The sequence below is a fragment of the Phascolarctos cinereus genome, unplaced genomic scaffold (assembly GCF_003287225.1).
Source record: "Phascolarctos cinereus isolate Bilbo 61053 unplaced genomic scaffold, phaCin_HiC Scaffold_8;HRSCAF=390, whole genome shotgun sequence".
NCBI lineage: Eukaryota > Metazoa > Chordata > Mammalia > Diprotodontia > Phascolarctidae > Phascolarctos > Phascolarctos cinereus.
The window spans coordinates 50,259,922-50,278,152 of record NW_027556291.1 but is presented as its reverse complement, the minus strand read 5'-3'; the positions used below and the strand labels follow the sequence as shown (position 1 = coordinate 50,278,152).

At 38.8% G+C, this 18,231-nt stretch overlaps 1 protein-coding gene across 2 annotated transcripts in view; it reads right to left on the bottom strand.

Moving 5' to 3' along the window:
- The window catches only part of TENM1 (teneurin transmembrane protein 1), a 649,974-nt gene that overhangs the window by 142,658 nt on the left and 489,085 nt on the right, over positions 1–18,231 (bottom strand). For both annotated transcript variants that reach the window (XM_020976349.2, XM_020976350.2), the window contains one exon: positions 8,582–8,798. In XM_020976349.2, coding sequence (XP_020832008.1) covers positions 8,582–8,798 — 217 coding nt within the window. The remainder of the gene's footprint in view (positions 1–8,581; positions 8,799–18,231) is intronic.

Sequence of the window (18,231 nt, the reverse complement as noted above, 5' to 3'; positions counted from 1 at the left end):
CTATTCACCTATTTACATTATTAAAAAATAATAAGCTGTACAGGGCATGTATAATATGTGATCTACTCTGCAGATACTTTTGAAATAGATGCAAAAAAGAAACCTGAAATGAATCCTATTCAGTGTGTAACAAAGGAATGAAAGCTGGGTTTAGAGTCAGGAGGGTTCAAATGCCAGCTCTGCTCTCGACTACCTGTGAGACCTGGGGCAGGGACCTAACATTCAAAGGGAGGGCCTCAGTGCCCTTCCCTGAAAAATGAAGGGACATCGAAGTTTCCTTCTAGCTCTAAATTTGGGATCTTATGGTGCTTAAAAAGGGAAGGAAAGCAGTCAGTGGTAAGTTTGTGAAAGACTCCATTCTGGACAAATGATCAATGGACTTTGAACTCCATGATAACATGGAACCCCACTCAGACAACTGTTAATATGAGAAAGGTCTGGACAGTCTGACATGCAGCAAAAGGACACTGAAAGAAACTCAGTATTCTGGGTGATGGATATGAATAGATACAGTAAGTACCAGGTGAACACATTCGACCCACTGGTACCTTGAATAGTGTATATGTGGGGTGGTATCTTTGGCATTCATGGTCAAGTGTGATGCTGTGACAACTAATACCACAACCATGGTGACAGTGCTTTGAGAATTGAAAAGAATATACAATTCTACACAATTAAAGCCAATTATTCTTTAAAAGTTGTCATAAAACAACTTCAAATAATTGCACCAAAGTACATTAAATTGATAAAGATTTTGAAAAATTCACTTCTAAAGTGCTTATATTTTCAACGATATCATTTTCCTACTATGGATTTTGGCCTCACATATATTGGATATGATTACAGTAAGCCATGTTTTCCAGAGAGAAGGTTATACCAAGAGAAGTCAATAAGCATTTATTACCTACTTAATATATGTCTGGCACCATACTCAACACTGGGGATACAAAGAAAGGCAAAAGAAAGTTCTTGCTGTCAAGGAGCTCAGTCTAATAGGGGTAACAAGTAAACAACTATGTACAAATGATATGTGTGTGTGTGTGTGTGTGTGTGTGTGTGCGCACATATTAGATATCTCTGTATCTCTATATAGGAAGTTGACTATAATCTTAGAAGAAAGTCACTAAGATTAGGGAGGACTGGAAAAGGCTTCTTGTACAAGGTACAACTTTAGTTGAGACATTAATGAAGCTTGGAAAGTCAGGAGGCAATGAGGAGGAGGGAGGGCCTTCTAGTTGAGATGGATAGGCAGGGGAAATGCCTGGAATGGGGAGATGGAGTGTCTTGTGCAAGGAAAAGCAAGGAAAGCAGCATTACTGGATACTGAGTATAGGGTGGTAGAGAGGAGGGAATAAGGTATAAGAAGACTAGGAAGGTAAGAGGAGGCCAGGTTACGAAGAGCTTGAAAAGCCAAGTAGAAAGTTTTTTTTGTTGTTTGTTTTTTTAGGCAATTGGGGTTAAGTGACTTGCCCAGGGTCACACAGCTAATAAGTGTCAAGTATATGGTCTGAGGCTGGATTTGAACTCAGGTCCTCCTGACTTCAGGGCTGGTGTGCTATCCACTGCGCCACCTAGCTGTCCCCAAGTAGAAGGTTTTATATTGGATTCTGGATATGTAAGGGATCCTCTGAAGTTTACTGAGTAGGGGATAAGTTGACACTGTCAGACCTGGGTTTTAAGAAGATCACTTTGGCAAGCTGAATGGAGGGTGAATTGAAGTGAGCAGAGACTTGAGGCAGGCAGACCTACCAGCAGGCTGTGGTAATAGCCCAGATATGCCATGATGAGGGCCCTCATCAGGATGGTGGCAGTGTCAAACAAAGGAAGGGGACATACATAAGAGATGTTTCCAAAGTAGAAGTGACAAGACTTGACAAGTGATGTGATATGGAGGATAAGGCTGAGAGAGAGCGATGAGTCAAGGATAACATCTAGATTGGGAGCCTGGGTGACTGGGAGGATGGTGGTACTCTTAACGTTGAAAGGGAAGTTCAGATGAGGGCAGGTTTGTAATAATGAGCTCTGGATATGTTGAGTTTAATGTGTTTTCAGAACATTCAGTTTGAGACATCTAATAGGCAGTCAGAGATGTGAGATTGGATGTCAAGAGAGTTTTTAGAGCTGGTCAAATAGATTTTAGAATAATCTGTATAGAGATGAGAATTGAATCCATGGGAACTGAAGAGATCACCAAGTAAAAGAATATAGAGTAGGGTCAGCAAACTTTTTTTGTAAAGGGTCAAAAAATAGTAAATATAGATTTGGCAGGCCAAGAGGCAAAAATCAAGGATATTATTTAGGTATTTATTTTTATTGACAAGATTTGAAATATAATAATAATAATTGAGTATAATTCTTTGCAAGACAGGCCTACTAGTGAGAAGATTGGAATTCATTTTTTGGGGGGGAATAACATTCCACTTATTTGGGGTTCAGAATTTGCTCCCTATCATCAAAATTGATTGAAAATGTTCATCTGGAGCCAAGATGGTGGAGTAAAAGCAGTGACTTGCTTGAACTCTCCCCCCAAACCCTCCAAAATACCTGTAAAAATGACTCTAAACAAATTCTAGAGCACCAGAACCCACAAAAAGACAGAGTGAAACAAATTTCCAGCCCAAGACACCCTGGATGGTTGATGAGAAAGGTCTGTTGTCATAGACCAGAACACAAGCCAGGAAAGGAGTAAACACTTCTCCTTTGATCATACCATCTTGGAAGAACTGAAAATTTACAGGTTCTCAGAAGTATCTCTGTAAACAGCTGCACAAAACCTCTGAAGCTTGGGACAGCACACCCTCCACACTGGAAGCAGAGCCCTACCTTAACAAAGAGTTAAAAAGTCGGGTAATTGGCTGGGAACATGAGCAAACAGCAGAAAAAACTCAGGCTACAGAATCTTACTTTGGTGACAAAGAAGACCAAAACATACAACGAGAAGAAGACAACAAAGTCAAAGCTCCTACATCCAAAGCCTCCAAGAAAAATATGAATTGGTCTCAGGCCATGGAAGAGCTCAAAAAGGATTTTGAAAAGCAAGTAAGAGAAGTAGAAGAAAAACTGGGAAGAGAAATGAAAGTGATACAAGGAAATCATGAAAAACAAGTCAACAGCTTGCTAAAGGAGACCCAAAAATACTGAAGAAAATAACACCTTAAAAACAGACTAACCCAAATGGCAAAAGAGGTCCCAAAAGCCCATGAGGAGAAGAATGCCTTAAAAACCAAAATTGGCCACATGGAAAAGGAAGTCCAAGAACTCACTGAAGAAAAGAATTCCTTAAAAATTAGAATGGAGCAAATGGAAGCTAATGATTCTATGAGAAATCAAGAAATTATAAAACAAAACCAAAGAATAAAAAAAAAATAGAAGACAATGTGAAATATGTCATTGGAAAAAACAACTGACCTGGAAAATAGATCCAGGAGAGAGAATTTTAAAATTATTGGACTACCTGAAAGCCATGATAAAAAAAAAGAGCCTAGACATCATCTTTCAAGAAATTATCAAGGAAAACTGCCCTGATAGTGTAGAGCCAGAGGGTAAAATAGAAATCAAAAGAATATACCAATCACTTCCTGAAAGAGATCCCAAAAGGAAAACTCCAAGGAATATTATAGTCAAATTCCAGAGTTCCCAGGTCAAAGAGAAAATAGTACAAGCAGCCAGAAAGAAACAATTCAAGTATTGTGGAAACACAATCAGGATTAACACAAGATTTAGCAGCTTCTACATTAAGAGATCAGAGGGCTTGGAATATGATATTCTGGAGGACAAAGGAACTAGGATTACAACCAAGAATCACTTACCCAGCAGAACTGAGTATAATACTTATGGCAAAAAATGGATATTCAATGAAATAGAGGACTTTCAGGCATTCTTGATGAAAAGACCAGAGCTGAATAGAAAATTTGACTTTTAAATACAAGACTCAAGAGAAGCAAGAAAAGGTAAAAAGGAAAGAGAAATCATAAGGGACTTATTAAAGTTGAACTGTTTACATTCCTACATGGAAAGATGATATTTGTAACTCATTAGACCCTTCTCAGTATTAGGGTAGTTGGAGGGAATATATATATATATGTGGTGTGTGTGTGTGTGTGTGTGTGTGTGTGTGTGTGTGTATAGACAGAGGACAGAGAGTAAACTGAATATGAAGGGATGATATCTAAAAATAAAATTAAGGGGTGAGAGAGGATTGTACTGGGAGACATAGAAAGGAGAGGTAGAATAGGGTAAATTATCTCACATAAAAGAAGAAAAAGCTTTTACATTGGAGGGGAAGGGGAAGAGGTGAGAGGGAACGAGTGAATGTCACTCTCATCAGATTTGCCTTAAAGAGGGAATAACATACATACTCAATTGGGTATGGAAATCTATCTTACCCTACAGGAAAATGGGGTGGGGGAGGGGATAAGAGAGGGGGTAATGATAGAAGGGAGGGCAAATTGGGAAAGCAGGTAATCAGAAACAAACACTTTTGAGGAGGGACAGGGTCAAAGAAGAGAATAGAATAAACTGTCTTTTCACACAGAGAAACACTGCAAAATATTGATATCAATCATGATTTTAATTGAGCATATTCCCTCACAGAATTATATAAGATTCTTTTCTTGATATTTGTGTTTTAGCATATCATTACATTGTACATTGATAACTTCCAATTGAAAGTGAGGTGGAAGCTCTTCAACTGCATAGTTAAACAGATTTTACATCGTCTGAAAAAAAAGCTGCTGGAACTGTAGTTTGAGCTCAGAAAATTGCAAATCTGTGTGGGAATGGAGATCTCATTTCTCGTTTTAACTTTCGATAGCACAGGAAGTGTATAAAGCAGCCTGACATTACTTGTGATCCAAACAATGTCAACTGTCATCAAACTGACTTTATCCCAGTATAAATTTTGCATATAAGTAGTTTTGTTTTGTAATTTTAACCTAAATTCATTAAGAAATATTAACAAGTCTACATCAAAAGCTAATTTCTAAAGCCATTTAATATTTGATAATAGTGGGTAAGAGAGGTTCTCATTCAGAAATATTTCCCATCTTAGCCCTGAGCTCAAAAAATTATAACAAAATTTTATTTCCTCTTCTTTTTCTGTTTTGACACTATGAGTATGCACTGGTAATAAAAAAAAAATAAAATATCATGGTAGAGCAAAACACATGGCACTCAAAACACTGTCAAGTCATAACTGTATCACTGGGATTTGTAGGGCTCTGAGCGGCAATGAAGCAATGAGAATGCCACATACAGTCTCTGTCACAACTATTCAACTCTAGTATTGAAATAGCCATAGATAAATCATAAATGAATGAACATGACTGTGTTCCAATAAAATTTTGTTTAAAAATGTAAAAATCATTCTTAGCTTCATGGCTTTACAAAAACAGGTGGCAGGCCAGACATGAGCTACAGGCTGTGGTTGCTGACCCCAGGTAGAGAGGAAGAAGAGAAGAAGACCTAAGACAGAGCCTTGGAGGACACCCAAATCTAGTAGACACGACCTAGATGAAGATCCAGGTCTGTCTCCAGCCTATACATTGTGTGAGACACAGTGTGTCAACAGTTCTAATTTTTCAAGTCCAGTTGCTTTTTTCCAAGGGGAATACTATCCTTAGTTTCTATAGGGGAAAAACACAGGCATTTAAAAATATCAAAATGCTTATAATGCCTGAGATCACTAGGCGAAAGAAGTACCCTTCAACACTGATAGCTTGGCGTACTTAAGTGTATTAGGGAAGCCCAGTTTAACTAGACAGAAGAGAGGCTCAGAAGCACCAGGCTCGGCCTGCTCACTCTGACAACTGCTAAGCTGGTGGCACAAGCAAGAAGCTACTTCGGGGGTGTCTAGGTCTTTCTTCACTTTTCCAAGCTTATTGTTTCAACTATCATGCTCTAGGTCATCCTGTACACTCTTTCTTCTCTCTAAGGGAGGGTTCAAATGGAGAGAATGATTTCTACATAAAGACACAAGATAGCAATAAAACAAATTAAAAAAAACCTCTGGGAAGAAGGTTAGATGATTTAAAATCATATACATTCATCTCTTTCCTTTTCTGAAATTACAACTCAGAGAAAACAGAAGTTGATTAATGTTACTTTTCCAAAAAATGTATTTTGTGTATGTACACATTAGGCAATCCAAACAGTGGCCAATGTTAAATCTTAATATTAGCCAGAAAAGGTGGGTTGAGGTTAAGTGTTGGAAAAACAGACAAATTTGCAACAGTTATGAAATCCTGGCCCTTAAAGACCAGCAATTCTAAACATTTTAAGCATGTGGGTGACAGTTCTCTAAATTCAGTAATGAGCAAACTCTCTTGGTTTGCTTTTCTTAAGAAGATTACTCAGAACTCTTTGCCTAAGTGTGGTATAAGGATAGCAAACTATAATCCTCCATAGGTCTATGAAGTTCTTCTAACTAGGGCATATTGGAAAATACCTGGAGCATCACCCTAATGAATATCCAATGCCTATAGAAATTGTAGAAGTATCTCAATGAAAGAGAAATTAACCATGGGGAGTAGGGCAATATTATGTGAGCTTTCAAAAAGGAGGAAAACAGTGTCGTTTAATTATCCATCAGCCGAACTTTTTTTTGTAGTGACTGTGGAAGAATAACATAAACACAATTTAAAAAACTGTATCATGGAGCTTTTCTTTTCTCTTCCATGGAACTACATTTTTGAAATGAAAAGGGGAGTCAATGAGAAAATAGATTTGAAACACACATTTTCACACATCTTTTTCTTTTTTTGAGGGAGGGAAGTTTGGAGGAATACGTCTAATGTATAAAGCAATGTCTAGTTGACTCATTCTTAGATGACTGTGGGCATCCATATTGCATGGAAGATCCAATGCACCAGGAAATGAGGGACACAATGGGGGTTCTCTGCTTTTTTGAATATATGCTGCAATTTCCTTGACATTAATTACATTAACTAGTCTAATGAGCAAAATATTTTCATGAGATAATAATGGCAGCCATGCCTTGTTTAATTAGAAAACTATGCCATGGCTAAAGCTTGAGCAGAAAAAGTCACTGAGAAAATGCATGTGAGTTCCCTTTTTGATGCCTCAAGGTAAGCTTAGTAAGGCTGCTTTTTTTTCTTTACCAAATGGGCTGTACCTTGGTACAAATCATTAATAAAAATAAGTGAAACCATCTGCATGTTATAAAAATGTTTTTCTTTGGAATAGAGGTTCAAATCACTGGCTCCATAATTTACTATCTGTGTGATCCTGTGAAAGGCAGCTCTTCCCCCTGGACCTCAGTGCATGGGAACAATGAAGGGGCTGGATCAGAGGGCCTCAGAAATCCCTCCATCTCTAGATGTAGGATACCTTGATGAGGATGCCAAGCTCAATAATGATACAGGGGGCTTAAAAAATTAAGTTTGAGAACTCAAGTTTAAACAAAAAAAAAGTAGAATATGATACTTAAATACAATTCACAGAATTTAGATCTGAAAAGGAACTGTTCTTCCTTGTGATTATTTGCTAACATATGGTTTTTATTAATTTTATGTTTTGGAGGGAGGATTATATCTGCCAATGTATGTGGGAAAATATACATTGATACTATTGCATATGGTAAGTTTGTGCCTACTTCTCTCTTGCATATAGACGTTATCAATGTTCAGAAACAAGTTTTCAACTTTTGCGTTTTCTGCTGTGCTTTGCCTATTCACAAAAGATGCTAGTATACAACAACAAAATAGACATGGGTTATGATTAGAAGAGGAAAGAATACTGGACTGGAATGACTGGAATACTGGACCGGATTCAAAGTCCACTTATGCTGCCTGTCATCTCTATGACCTTGGGCAAGTCACAGAATCTTTCTGGGCCTCACGTAAAATGAGGGTGTCACTAGATGACCTCTATGATACCTTCCAATGATAAACCTATGATTCTGTAAAAACCATGACTTTGAGAACATTTCTCCTCCACTGCTAACTCAGATTTATCCAATCGATGTTCTCACTAGCTGCTAGAATAATATTCTTAAGACACAAATCTGATCATGCCACTTCCCTCCTCAAGAGTCTTCATTAAATCCCTATTACCTTCAGGATAAAAAGCAGACTCCTCAGACTGGCATTTAAAACCTTCCATAATCTGACTCCCACCTACTTTTCCAGACTTCCCTTACTGCACTTAATGTTCTAGCCTAACTAGCCTACTAATTGTTCACTAAAATCAGTATCTCACCTCTAGTCATTGTGCCTTTCCAAAGGCTATCCTACATGCTTGTATACTCCCTTGTCACCTCCATCTATTAGAATCCCCAGCTTACTTCAATGCTTCCTGTAAGTGCTAATTCCTATGGGGAACCTTCTCCCCATTGTTAACGCTGACTCCCTTCTCACGTTATAGTGTGTTTATTTATCTACTTAAAAATGCAAGCTTTTGGACAGCAGGACCTAGTTTTCCTTTTGTTTTGGCACTCCCATATTTAACTCAGCATCTGGTACAGAGTAGGTGCTAAAGAGATGCTTGAGTTGAATTAAATTGTGATCATAACTCTGTAGGGAAATGTGACACCCCCTCCCCTTCATTGACCTTAAACACATACCTGCTGTCAAATGAGACTTCTCCAGGAATGACATGAGTGCTGTCTTTGCCAATGAGGAATTTGATTCGGTCATAGAAGAGTCGTGGAGGATGCTGGGAGAGCAGAGGCTGGCTCTGCTGAATGAGGTCCAGGGGGTCTGGAGAGCCCTGGCAGAGAGGGGTGATGTAGCAGTTGCTTTGTTGGCAGCAGTCAGGGTCCACACAGTCTGTCAGACCATCTGAAAAGTAACAGGTTGGTTTTAAGTGGAGGAAAGAGAAGTCACTTTAGAAGAGCTTGATTTTCTGTTTCTGAGGAACTTTAGGAATGTAATTCAAAATGACCACCATGTTTTGACTTGGAAATATGATATATCTGCCTGTTTTTCAGAACTCCTTGTATCACCTTAACAGACTACTTTTGAGGAACTCCAACTACCTCATGCAGAGGTTTCTACCTCATCAGAATTCCTTTGGCACAAATGGACTGTACCAGACCGTGCACCAGAAGCAATGCAGAATGGTGGTCACTGTTCTTGATTGGGAAGCAAAAGATAAGGATTCAAATCTCAGTGTCACTAATTCCTGAGGCTGTCTGACCTTGGGGAAGGGATTTCCTCTCAGTTTTTTAATGCATACATGTCTTGTGGTTTTTGGATCATATTGTATTTACTTCAAAGGATCATAGATGGAGTTGAATAGTGTCAAATTCAACATGCCCAAAAATAATTATCTTTTCCCTCAGGACTACTCCTCCTTCCCACTTCCTAGTGACACCAGGCCTCATCCAAGTTAGAAAACTCGGCATTTTTCCTTCCCCTTTCCCATTCCAATAATTTATCAAGTTCTACCAAGGCCTAAGGGACCTTGGAGGTAAGCTAGTATTACCCCTTCATTTTATGGATGAACTGAGGCCCATGGAGGTTAGGTGACTTGCCCAAGGTCACACAGCTGGAAGTAGCAGAGCCTGGTTTCAAACTCAGGTCCTCCGACTCCAAATCCAGCATGCTTTCTTATTGTACTGTGTTGTTTTCCTATGCAAATTAAATAGAAATCTAGAAACTAGATGCAGTTGATATAAATTTAATTGACAGAAATTGGGGATCAATCTATCAGCTCTTCTCCAGAAAGTTATGTTCTAAATATATGACAAAATAGTTATTTTTCTCTCAAAAAGATTCTGTATTCTGTGTTAAGGTGAGTGAGGATCTATCCTCTTTTTTCCTCCTCTCTCCTGACTCCTAAAGGGAGATAATGTAATGAAATCTGGATGGGAAGCCAAATTTCAGCTCTTCTATTTACTAGCTGTATGACCCTGAGCAAGTCTCCTCCCCTCTCTGGGTCACAGATGTCTCGTCTGTAAAGCGTAGGTGTTAAATAAGATGACCTCTGAGGTCCCTTCCAACAAAGGATCTCCAATCCTCTCTCTAATGGAAAGCAAATTCCTCTATCCCCTTCTATTTCCTCCATGCCCTTACTCATCTCTGCTGGCTCATCAATCTCCCATCTCTCTCTTTCCATGGCTCCCTCCACCCCCCCCCCCAAAGTCCCAGGTGCTGAACAAGCCTTCCTCCTCAACCTTTTTATCTGGCTTCTCTCCTACTTATCACCACTAAACTTCTTGAAAAAGTAGGGTATACTCAATGTCTCAAATTTCCCATTACCTTTTGTATTTGTTGTTCCTTTATTCCTTGAAATCTGACTTCTACCCTCACCAGTTTACTGAAACAGTTCTCTCAAACGTGCATAGAAACCTTTCCACATCACAAAATACAATGGTCTTAGTTCTCATCCATAATCTCTCTCTAGCATTTCACAGTGGCAACCACCCCCTTCTTCTTGACAGCTTCTTTTCTTTGGCTTTTTGAAATACCCAAATCTCATTTTCTTCTTCACTAACATTATACCTTCTCTGGGACTACCCCCAACCCTTAAGGTGAGTCTTCCCCAAAGTTCTGTCACCAGCTCTTTTCTTACCATAATCCTCTTTGCCTGAAGAGTCAATCTCATTCACTCCTTGGCTCCCATAGGAAGTCTCCTAAACCTGAATTCTGGGACTTGTACTTTCTCCTCATTCCCCTCAAGCTCTAGATTGACATCTCCAAGTACCCAGTGGAACCTTCAGCTGGATGTTCCAGTCACCCAGCAAGTCAAATTCAACGTGTCTCAAAACGATTATCTTTTCCCTCAAGACTGCTCCTCCTTCCAACTTCCCTGCTAGCTGCCAGGCCTCATCCAAGTTAGAAATGCTGGCATTTTTGTTTGACAATTCCCTTTCCTTCACCTTTCCCACTTCAATAATCTACCAAGTTCTGTTGATTCCACCATTGCAAAAGTCTTTTGCAACCGTCTCCTTTCTGTTCCCATTGTCACTACCTTAGTATAGATCCTAATGATCACTTTCTAATGTCTACCAAAGTACACAATTCTCACTTGGCATTCAAAATTCCTGAATAATTGACAAAGCTATATGCCAGTCAGTGAGGGACAGGGTGTGGGCAGTGATTACTGCTCCACCTGCCTGTAGCCCAAGAAAAATCAGGGAGGGCTTGAAGGAGATGGTATGTCCCATGTCTTCTATTCTCTTTCAGTTTAGTTTCTGTGAGGATTTACATCCATCATCCTCCGCCCAGTAAACTAGAAATAAGAAAGATGAGCCATTCTGAAGGTTCTTAAGTAAAGAAATTAGTAACCCTAATCTGGGTGCTTCACTGGGGTGGATACAGGGCTACAAAGTCTAATTACCATTGCTCCCTGCCCCCCACCTCCCAAAGGATATGGATCAATGGCATTGCTATGGGTTTCATGCATCTCTGTCTACTGTTTCCTGTTGCTTAGCTGTAGGGAGAGACATCACAGCTGGGGGCTCTCAGAGCAAGGATCACCAGGAGAGGAGGTGTTTGTAAAAACAGCCCTAAGGCCCCCAGGAAATACTTTTCCCCACATGAAGTCCTTTAAAATTCCCTATACCACAGATACAGCTTTGATTTAAAATGCAGTTTTCTTCTTTGCTGCTGTTTGTTCAATGTATTTTTGCTCTGACCTCTCTCTTTCTCCCTTCCCCCTGTTCATATAGCCTTCCTCCCAAATAACTAACTTTTAAATGTGAAGTAGTTACAATAAAAAGTTTGTTTCTTTCATTCCTCTGTCCCAGTTGACAAATATTAACAAATTTTCTATAGGTTTCAGACTTATTCACCACATTTCCAAAGCTTGATGACCCATCTCATTAACTTACTATCTCTTTGCTTTTCTAATGGAACATGTGGCTGCAAGGAAAAGCAGGCAAGATGCTAGGGCTTTGAAAAGACCACTCTGATGTCTGGAGCAAAGCACACAACAATGAAAAATTGTTTTTTTAAAAGGTCAGTCACTTTGATCATACATTCCAGTATAATAAGAAAATTGGGAATAAGAAAATTGGGTTCACATGTTTCAACCTGCCAAGCACTCAGCTGGGTTTTTGAAGAGAGAAAAGAACATTAAAATAAATAAAAAATCAAAGTGAGTTAAGACAAAGGACCCCAAAATGAGTCACATTTAAAATGAAGACACCAATTCTCTTCATGTTACATGCCATTGTAAATTCCAAGCTAATGTTTCTTATTTAATAATTGCCTACTATATGGCATTGGCCCTCTATTTGCTGAGAAGACAGCAAGGCTTCTGTCAAATTTTTAAAGGCTACAGGCAGGAAAAGTAATAATGACATGCAACCCCCAAATTGTAATTCGTACATGAGCCCAGTATGTGGCAAAGATCTACTTAGCAATTATCACGTTGGATAACACCCAATGCAGCCTGTCTAGACCGTTACAGAGAGGTGCAAATGAAATTCACATTGGGTGTGGGTGGTTTTTTGTTATTAACAGTTCGTTTGTTGTCTTGAATTAGAAACTGTGGCACTGTAGTGACAGCCTGGCTCTGTGTAGCAGGCATGGACATATCAAATGTTAGTATACTCTACTTTTGTTGCCTATTCCCTTTACAAGACAGAAACACACACAAAATAGCTATAGCAAGGATGAGGAAGTCTGGGCAGTCTTGGCAATGGGTCTGGCTTTGCTAGTTAATGGCAATGAGGACAGCAAGTTAGAGTGTGGACTGATGAGGCTAAGATCATGTTAAATTTCACAGCAACCAAGTGCATTCTCTGGCTGCATTAATGGCCTTGCACATGCATGCCCTTGGTCAAGATGGGTCCTAGTCAAAGGAGGGTGTAGAAGTCAGTGCCAATATGGCTCTATTCTTGATCATGTAACTCAAAAACACGTGTTCTTTTGGTAGCGGCAACTGTAATAGCACCTTCATGCATAATGGATAGCCTAAGCTTGGTTAATATTGAGGCACGGATGTCTCTAGGTCTCAGCACCACTATCCAGCAGATGGGGGCCCTAATGCTGATTTGTATTGTAAAATCATTATGTACAAGGCATAACGTATGCTTCTGTGAAGCAAGCCAGAGTTTTATACATAATGATCTTGCAACACAAGCAGCTGATATAGAAACACCTTGCTTTTATCAGGAATGTAGGATGCAGCATAAGGTCCTAACTGGACATGGTGTAATCACAATAAATGGATAAGCATAGAGAATATAAAGAAAATCTCCTCTTCCCCAAGGAATGGTGGCGAGTAGTGTTAGAAATGAGTTGGAGGTTAGAGTCAAGCAAGACAGTTGCGGGTGAAAAGCAGGACAATTGCCAAATTCATGACTACTGTATACCATTCCTTGGGAAGATGAGAGAGAGGCCAAGGAGCTTCAAATGTTTCTGTGGAGGGGAGATGGAGGCAGAAGATGAAAGCCAGCAGCTACCCATCATTCCCCATCATAGCAGTGAGCTCAGTCAAGGGGATTATTGAGGCCAGGGACCCGGAACAGCAGCTTAACAGGCTCTTGCCCTTCTGCACTGGCTAAAGGATGATAAGGCGTTTATGCAGCATTCTCAGCTCACTGGAATGTATCCATTTTGTGGCACACATGCGCAGGTGAGATCTTTGGCAGGTAAAAGTCTATTGGAGTCAGAGTGGAACAGTAGTTTTCATTACTGCCACAGCAAAAGCTTCTCCACATCAACTCTAGAGATTTAGACTTTACAATAATATGGTCAGAAGTGGGAAGGAAACAGAAGGAAACATGAGAACCATGCAAAAGGGTTTCCTAAGCAAATTAAACTGTAGGAAGAATGTTCAAACTGCTTTCAAACATTTGTAAAACATGTAGATTAATCATAAATCACTCACAACTATTCACTAAAATAATTCCCCTAAGGCCCCTTAAGAGGCAACACACTTAATTCTAAATTTTTTTGTGTACTTGAAAATAATAAAACTTTCTTTCAACTATATGTCACATTGAATACTCCCTGCCTGGCCCCCTCTCCCTCATCCCATGCCACAGTAAATTTGAATTATGGAGATCTGACTGCTTTAATTGGAGGGGCAAAGTTGAGGTGAACTCAGGACTTCCTCCACTCAGACTACAGCTAGCGCTCTCGACATTTTCTGAGCTCAAATAGATCGATTTTGCTTTCTGTTTTTCTCTATTATAGACATATGTCCTAATAGTCTTGTTGCTAATAATACTTCTAAATTTGCCTGGAGATTAATAAGCGACTGATACTTTCAAGAGGTTTAATAAACCATTAATAGGCTCTTCATTGGTATCACACCTTTATTGTCCACTTTAACTTAAATTACTGGATTTCAAACATTATCTCATTAATTTTCTTCACTGTATGATATACTAATGGCAAGTTATTACCAGCTTCATTTGACATACAGATTGTGTGAGGAGGACAGGGACCAAAAATTTTGTGCAACATTACACAGTAACTTACTGGGGAACCTAGTTATGGAATTTAGATTAAAAAAACCTCTCATTTTGCTTCTTTAGAGCTATTTTAAAAGTGATAATATGTCACAAAATAGGGTGGCTTGAAATGAGATACATGCTCAGAGGAGAGATGAAAGATAGAGGAAAAGAATTAAGAATGAATCTCCAATTAGAATTGAAGAGCAAATGGAAACAAAATTCTTGGCTCTTAGCAAGGTAAGTTCCTTGCCATTCACTGCTGTTTCTAGTTCCCCCAACTTGTTACATGCTAAAGTGTGCTATGGAATAGGCACAACATGAACTGGAATGTTTAATTCCCTTATGTGACTCATTTCTAGAGCTCAACCTTAAGGAAACATGACTGTATAACAGGCTTGCAAATGGCTACTTGTCCTTCATGAGTAATGATTTATGTCAGGCTAATTATGAAAGATGATCCCTCTAACTTAATTCTCTGTTTACCTTTTTGTTATAACCTTCAAAAAAACCAGGTTGTAGGCCTTATTCTCTCACTAATATCTAAGTGACCTTGGGAAAATCCCTTTTCTCCTCTGGGACTCAGTTTCTTCCTTTGTAATATGAAGACTTTAGACTAGATGACTTTTATGGCCCTTTATAACTTTGACATTCTATGATTCCATTATTTTTGCAAATGAATATGAATACTACTTACTAGGGGGCTTTATAGAGCTAGAAATACCAAAAGTAGAGAAAAAAAAGAAGCTTTCTTGATAAACCATAGCTCACTTTGAGAACACTATTCTCTACTGTTTCATTTTAATTACTGACTTCTGCATTTTGGTGGAGCTGTTATGTCATCAATATGGAGGCTCCTTCCAATGGGATCACAACCTAGTCACAGCTCTTCATTTTCAACTCTTATATCTGTTCTCCCACAAATCTTTTATGTGGCTGCACCTAGCATGCCGGCCATCTTCCTCTAGATGTCTCTATGTTGAATGGATACAAATGGAGCAAGTGGATTGTCAATAAGCTATTATGTCTCTCTTGCCATTTAACTGGTCCATCTACTTTTCTCATTGATGACATCCTTTTTCCCATTTCTCTTGTGTAATATTTTATTACTAATGTATTGCAATGCACTCATGTCCACCATGTATTTCTCCAATGCTCTTTGTGCGATCTCTACATAAATTCTTTAGTTAGAATGATTTCCCATGACTCTCAGCTACACACCAGTACCAAAAAAAAGACTAGTATTTAAAAAGATGGGTTGTCTATTCAATGAAAAACTTGAGGTCATTAAAGGCACTGTACAATGTCCCAAAGACAATCCAAACTGTTCTCTTCCTCTTACCAACCTGGGCCCAGCATAGTATCTGTCTAAGAAATACATAGTGAGGCATCAGACCTATGGGATGTCCATGTAACTGTATATTGTAATCTGAACGGGCACTCTTTATCCACCAGGTTTTTCTTCTGCGAACCGGTAGGTTAAGCTCTTGATTGATTATGGGTCTTAACGAGGAATTTTTGCATTGTTTCTGGACTTGACACCATCAGCAAAATGTCATTCACAAATAAGGCCTTTGGAGGACCTAAGAACTTATTTGGAATTTCTCTTCCACTTGGACACTCTGCTAGAAATTCTCCATGATAGTAGCAAATATCTTTGGCGAGCAAAGCTCTGTTTTATGCTTTGCTTGATACTAATAACAAGGGTCATCAAAATTGGTGACAACCTTCTTAAAACACCTGAGACCACTTTCCTGCCCTAGCAATTAAACCAAACGGAATCTCTGTTCAATGATGAAAGATACTAAAAGGACTCAGGATAGCACTCTAAACCCCTGCAAGGGTAAAACGTGTACTCATTCCTAGACACATTCATCTAGCATTCATGAAAATTCCAATTTGGGATTTGATGTCCCAGGAAATAAAGTATTGCAGTATGAAATCCCATAGGTGGGATTGTCCTCTTAGGACTTGCCTCTTTTGTCTCAAAAGAGAGAAATGCTCTGGCACTTGGGTTTATGGGTTAGTTGTTGTTTGTCCTTTGTTCTTGAAGAGGACCATGACATTGGGAAGGTGATGTAATGACTTGCTGGTGAATTGGATTTAAGTGAGGGAGGGCTGTGCAAAGTCACCAGCCTCACTCTCTCCTCCAGAGCCATCTGGACCCAGTGGCAAGATACAGATGAAGACAACTGGAATTGGCCCTGGATGCAATGGGAGACCTATGTTCCAGTTAAAAGAAGTCTTCTAGTATTTGTTTTTGAGGGACAAGTGGCACAGACCAGATATGAAGATAAGATTTGTAGAATGGCTCAATTACAGACTAAATATCTAATTTATAAGTAGATTGATTCATTACAAAATACCTCCTGAGCATTTCAGTGCCTGTGAGCATTCCTTGTACAGGTAAACAAAAATCAGGAGTACAAAAATTACTTGGGGAAGAATATCCTAAAATTTCTGGGAAAACTGGGAAGCAGTTTAGTAGAAATTAGGATCAGACCAACATCTTATACTATATGCCAGAGTAAGCTCAAAATGGACCTGGAACTTAAATATTAAAGTTCATACCATAAAAAAATTAGAAGCAAACTAGGTTTGGTACCTTTCTCTGTTATGGTTAAGGCAGAATTCTTAACCAAATAATGGAAAGAAATAACTGCAAAAGATAAAATGGATAATTTTGATTACATGAAACTGACAAGTGTTTGTAAAACCAATGCATCTAGGATAAGAAGGGAAGTTGCTGACTGGGAAAAAATCTTGGCAACAAGTATCTCTGATAAAGGTCTGATACCCAAGAAACTAATACAAATAAATAAGACCAAGAGCTATTCCCTAGGAGATAAATGGTCAAAGGAGAGGAGTAAACAGCAAGAAGAATTCCAAATCCTATCAACCATATGAAAAATAGCTTCACATTGTTAATAATAACAGATATGCAAAACAAAACAATTCTGAGGTTTTACTTCATACTTAAGTGGTAAAGATGATAAAAAGATATCAATGGTGTTGGAAGGGCTGCTGGAAGCAATTTGGAATTTTGCTAAGAAAGTAAATAAGACAGCCATATCTCCTGACTTGGAGATTCCACTGCTAGGTGTACACCACCAAGAAAGTCAGACAGACTGCAAGGTCCCATGTGAACCAAAATATTTATAGCAACATCTTATATTTGTGGAAGCAAAGAACTAGAAACAACGCCACCAACTGTGGAATGGCTAAACAAATTGTGGGACATGACTGTGCTGTAAAAACAATGAATATAAAGAATTCAGGGACACACGGGAAGACATAAGAACTGATGAAGGGAGTAAGCAGAATCAGGAAGAGAATATAGGGAATAACTACAACCATGTAAATGGAAAGAACAGCAATAACAAAAACAAATTCTCCCAAATTGAATTCTGTCATTTTAATGATCAAACCTGTCTCCTCAAAAGGACTGAAACAACATGCCTCTCTCCCTTTTTTGCAGAGGTGGGAGAGTATGGGTAAAGAACACCTCACGCCATCAGATTTGGCTGATGCGTTGGTTAGTTGATGAAATGTTTTTTCCCTTTAATCTTTCTATTTTATTTACAAAGGATGACCCTTTGGGTAGTAGAAGAAGGAGAGATATACTTAGAAGTGAAGGTAATGTAAAAACAAAAGAGATAGGGACTGGTCCTGTAACTTAATTGGCACAGGGAACTCCTAGATGAGAAACTCCCTCAAGGACAAAAGATATCAATAAAATTTTAAGTTACAAAAACCATAAAACACCTGATTAATCAAGATCTGATTTTACACAGCTTTTCAGAAGCATGGTGCCTTTTTAACAGACTAATAATTTTTTTTTGTTTTAAACAAGATTTTATTGG